Raw genomic sequence first — 5739 nt, forward strand, 5'->3', positions numbered from 1 at the left:
ACCCAATAATTTAATAATTTGACCGATTCGATCACCGATTCAATTCTGACAACTATAATATTATGTATTATATACTTAGAATGAAGAGTTATTATCTTAGCCTTCATATATCTAACTAATGAGTGACTGTGGTTAAAACTTAAAAGAAAATCAAAACTAATTAAAAATTAGTTTTTTTAATCAATAGGCAATATACGTTTCTTTTTAATAGAAAATTATTGTTGTTGAAAAAAAAATTCCCGACAAATTGTTTTTTTTAACCAATAAGTTAAAACAATTATGTATCAGCTCTAAAAAATAATTCAACAAAATAATAAATGAATAAGTATTAAGAAAGAAAAAATATAAAAAGACTATTAATGTTAAAAATGTAATGAACCTTAGAAAAGGTTTAATTTTTTCTTTCTATTAATGTTATTAAATATAATTTTTTATTATTTAACAATTTTTTTATATTTTCTGTTAGTTTTATACTTTTATTTAAGAAATATAAAATGAGAAATCGCATTTTTCGTTACCATTAAGAAAAAAAGAGATCGAGAAGATTCTTTTCCGGAAAAAATGAAGTAGCTAGGTGGGGAACGGGGGAAAGAATGAGGGAAAATTTGACGATGGTCACACTTCACAGTTCACACTTGTTATGTGTGTGTTTTGATTTTTGAAAAATGAAAATTGGAAGAGCAAGAGCAAAAATAATAGAGAAATGAAACGGCAGCCTAGCAGCTAGTAATTCCTAGTTCCTACCTAGCTTAATAAACCCACTAAACTCGTCACTCCTCATCACTTCGTAACAAACTAACAATCACGTTTCTTCTTCAAACGCCATCTTCAATTTGCACCCTCAATTCCTTCCATTGCTTCCCTAATCGCATGGCTCCGAGGCGATCCAACAAGGTACGCACGTGTACCTTCCATGCTCACTTCCATTTCCTCACTCGTTTCACTTCAATCTTGTTTATGTTTTTGAATTGATGATGCATTTTTTTCGTAGAAGCGAGAAACGCGAATGGACGCAGCCATTGACGCCATGGCAGTGATGGGATTCGAATCAAAGCTCGTCAGATCAACCGTCAACCACCTCATCAAGAATGTTTATGGCTCCGATGGATGGCCCTTCATTGAAGCCGACGGTTACAAAGAGCTCATTGAATGCCTGATTTCTGATCAGGAACAACAACAACCGCCAAACGCTTTATCAGAGGTACATTCATTTTGATTCGGCATTGTGGTTTTATTCTTTGATTTCTAACAAGTCTTTGTTTTGTTTGACCTTTGTTGTTTATACCCTATGGAGTTCGATTGGAGTTGATTTTGAAAAAAATGTAGCTGATTCCGCCATTAAATTTGCGGTTATAGGCCGCAATTTGAAACATTTTCTTGTTTTACCCTGCTGGAATGGAAGAAGTAATCTTCTTTAATCTTCTTTTAAAAAAAAAAAAATTACTAGTGCCATGCACAATATCTAGTTAATTTTATGGTAACATGTATCATAATTGGATTGGATTTTAACAACTATAATTCACAAAGAAATATAATTTAATTTTGTGTGGTGGCTAAAACCTTTTGCTGAGTTTGGTGTTTTAATTTGTTAGAAGACAAGGTAAGCATTTCTTCTATTCTTACACAAGAGAATGCTAGAACTTCCAAAATAACCTACTCATTTTACCATAGTTAACTCTGTGCTCTCTTTTATGTCATTTCCTCATTTCTTTTCTTCTTTTTTCTCAGTGTTGATTTTTTTAATGTATCCATCTAAATCGTATGTAATGATTCAATGGTTCTTTCCTTTTGTTGTTTGATTTAATTGTATTCATGTTCATTTGTGAATAATTGTGATTTATCCACGTGTTACTTATGTAGAGTGAGAGTCAGAGAGTACACTCTGAATTTTGCCACTTGCAATAAAAAGAACTGAGCTAGTGTTCTATCAAGTACTAGCATCCTTGTCGCAGAAAATATAAGAAAACTTGTTCTCTTGGGAGTTTCAATGGTCACAACAACTTCCGTTGTATCTTCAGTTCAGCCTTGAGATTTTCTATCTAGAAACAATATATATATATATATATAACAGTCGGTTTCATGCATTGGCTCCTGTCATTATTAACAAAACTCTGCCTGTGCAGGAAAGCTACATTTTTTTTTACCTTATGCATGAAAATGATATGTTTCTCCATTCTGTTACTGTTATATCATTTATATTTCTGCCCTGCTTCCTTTATCCGACCAAACCTACAAGGTGCGACTTTAGGACCAAAGTTTTACCTAATAGCCTAATGGAAAGAGAAGGGAAGCGGGTAGAGAATATGCCTTAAGGATATTTTTCTAAAGAAATTGCATCACAGATCTTAACAAATTCCGGCCTGCAAGGTATTCTAGTAATTTGACAGCAATGGTTGGTCTACACATTATTCATAAATTTGTGATCCTTCTTAATCATCAGATAAAGAGCTCTACCTAACTCCACTTTCTGCGTTTTCACTTGGCATGAACTGATGGTAACTTAAAAGTTCAAAAATTAATTATCTTCTTGTTTTTTATGGATATTTAACTACAGCTATTATATCTCTACCAAGGATCTTTGTCTTACACTTAATTATTCCATGTTTCTTGCTAAATTAATTTTTTGTTTGATGCTTTTTTTGACTGAGTATATTAAAAAGGAGTTATTTGTGCAATCAATTTTTTATAGTTCTTACAAGATTTCTTTTACGATATTTACCTACCTAATGGGAACAATTATAGTGTGGATGTCAACACTTTGGCAAAGTCCATTGCTTATACTGTGTAAACTTAATTCTTCTAGGATCCTTCTTTGTAGTCCTGATCTTAGTTGAACAATATTCTTTCCTTCATTAACTTTTTTCAGTCTAATAGCTCCTTAGTGGCAGTTCGTGTTAAGTTTTGTTAGATTCATATAGTAGATTAACCATGTTTGATGGGCTATATGTTTTCCTTTCCTTTTCTTTTTCTACTAATTCAATGAAATTTCTTTTAATTTTGGGAACTGGGGCTGCTGTTAGCTTGAAATTCAGTACTGGTTCATTGACCTTGTGGCTAGTTATTCTAATAACATTATTATTAACACTGTCTTCTGTGATCTTGTATTGTTTTATGTGAAGGACAAAGAGGAGAACCGAGAAGATGGCCACAGTGAGGCATCTCCTTCTGCTTGCTCAAACAGAACCCCCTTTCAACCTTGCTCTAACACTGAAAATACTGATGGTGCATTAACAGTTAATCAGACCGTTGACACCGTATCAGCATCCAGTCACACAAATAATCAACCTTCCTTCAAGGCTGTAGACTCTGCATCAGCAACCGGTGAAACTCATGATCAACTTCCCATTGTCGAGTCTGCTGAAACACCACCTGCTGTTAATCATCTTCTTATCGTAGATTCTGTTGAAACTCCAGCTAGCATCAATCAACTTCCCATTGTCAAGTCTGAAGATGCGGTGCCGGAAGAGAATAAATCTAGTAACCAACTCTCTTTTGTCTTCATTGTGTCATTTTACTTGGTTTTGAAGCAAAGGCTGAATGTGTGATTGTTGTTTTGATTATGTTGTTTGCTACTGTGTTGCAGATTTTAGGCTTGCATATTCTCCTCCTCTTAAGATTGAGGTACCACCACCTATGGAGAATTTTGGTTGTAAAAAGCGTAAACCGTGCTATGGCTGGATTTCTGATGATGATGATGATGAAGAAGAAGAAGAGGAGAAGAAGCTAATAGAACTGCCTCCAGCTTCAATGTCTAAAGTTAGAACTATGCTGGTAAATGAAAGGGTCAATTAGTGCAAACAAGGTTAGGGTAGTGGATTTTGTAAATGCTGTTCATAGTATGCACTTAAGTCTCTAACCTGGTGTATAATTAATACCTGAGTAATCAGGTTGTGCTCGTTAGAAGATCTTAATAATTGATTAATACTTATCGTCGATAGTTAAATATAGAATATCTTATGTCTAGTACCATGCCAAGTGTTTTTTCTTACATTATTTATTCCTACTTGTTATTATATGTTTCAGAGTATATCACTATTCCGGATCATCAAAGATTTAGGAGCTTATAAAACTAACCAAAAGTTAAACTAATGTAATACCCGAAAAATAAAAGCCATTATAAAATTTGAAAAAACATTAACTACATAGTTAATTCTGTTAAAAAATATCATGAATGTATTTTCCCTTTTTTCTTCTTTCTTTTGTAAATTAAAATCTCCAAATTTGTCCTCTCCTTCCATATTCCAAAATCCGATATTTTTTGTTCCCTTTCTCCATATGGGTGTGATGTTGGTGAAACACAGGTAAATGACCCAATGGTGGTGTATTACTAGTTTAGGGGACGAAATCGCTGAGTTTGTGATTTCGAGGAAAAAGAAGGGCAAGGCTGGAAAATATGAGAGAAAGACAGGGGCACTTTCATCCAATCAACTCGAGAAACTTTGGGGACACAATGAGGGTGATTTCCCTGGCACCTGAATGCATGTTGCGCAAGCGTGGGGTGGGGAAGGGGTGCCGTTTAATTGAGAACATGTCTCTCTTGAAAAGTTTTAGGAAGCGCCGGTTGCCTCTAGCACTATGACGCAAAAAAAAAAAATGATTTTAAGGATTTTTTTTTGTTTTTTGGTATTACCTCAGTTGGTAAGAATTATTTTTAAAGTTGTTGTAAAATAAATAAATAAAGAAGAAGAAATAAAATAAAAGTGTAAATAGAAGATTCTAGTATTAATGTTTATAAATATTATTATCTTACTATAATACTAGAAGTGATTCATATATTTATTAATATATGTAGTAACGTAAATAGAGAAAGATATTAATAGTGTAGAAAAAAGGAAGAGAATGTTTATTGTTATGTGTTTTTGTCTGAGGCTTAGCCTCCTATTTATATACATACAGGAAGGTAACTTTTTTAACCTTAATAAATTCATTCTTTTTTGAGAATAGACATCCACATATTCAATCTTATCACAACACTCACGCTTGGATGTCTATTTAGGATTATGTCTCGTTAAAACTTTACTAAAGAAAACTCAATGGGAAAAACTTTAGTGAAGGAAAAAGAGTACAATATTTTTTGTAATGGAACTCTCTCATTAAAAATCTTGTCAAGAAAAACCCAATGGAAAAAAACCTGACTAAGGAAAAAAGAGTACAGTCTCCCCCCCTTGTCAACATCATTTAATATCTTGAAATCGGCGCATCCCAATCTAATGTATCAATTTTTCAATGGAGGATTTTGAGAGTGACTTTGTAAATAAATCTGTAAGATTATCACTTGAGCGGATCTTTGATGTATTCACTTTTAAGTTGAGCAATGCATCCCATATTATCTTCAAACAGGACAGTTGGAGCTATCTTCTGATCATTCAGTGCAAATGATGACAGAATATATTGGATCAAACTCCTGAGCCAAAAATACGCACGACTTGCTTAATGAATTGCTAGTATTTCATCATGATTAGGGGAAGCTGCTGTAATTGTCTGTTTCGTGGACCTCCATCCTGTTTGAGATCTCCCTTTGTGTGGATCAGACAAGCATCCTGTATCTATATAGCCAACTAGTTGTGGCTTGAATCCATATGGATAAAACAATCCCATATCAACCGTCCCATGAAGATATCGAAAGATTTGTTTAATTCCATTCTAATGTCTTCTGGTTGGAGAGGAACTATATTTTGCTAGTAAATTCACATCAAATGATATATCGGGTTGTGTATTATTAGCAAGATACATTAGTGC

General features: G+C 33.6%; 1 protein-coding gene across 1 annotated transcript; it reads left to right on the top strand.

Moving 5' to 3' along the window:
* The first annotated feature begins 496 nt into the window (after positions 1-496).
* On the top strand, positions 497-4027 carry LOC112710896 (uncharacterized). Its single transcript, XM_025763347.3, has 4 exons — positions 497-894; positions 992-1201; positions 3120-3477; positions 3584-4027. Exons 1-4 carry the CDS (start codon positions 871-873, stop codon positions 3790-3792), a joined length of 801 nt encoding a protein of 266 aa, XP_025619132.1. The 5' UTR covers positions 497-870; the 3' UTR covers positions 3793-4027.
* The last annotated feature ends 1712 nt before the right edge of the window (positions 4028-5739 follow it).

This window comes from Arachis hypogaea, chromosome 9, assembly GCF_003086295.3.
Source record: "Arachis hypogaea cultivar Tifrunner chromosome 9, arahy.Tifrunner.gnm2.J5K5, whole genome shotgun sequence".
NCBI classification, from domain to species: domain Eukaryota; kingdom Viridiplantae; phylum Streptophyta; class Magnoliopsida; order Fabales; family Fabaceae; genus Arachis; species Arachis hypogaea.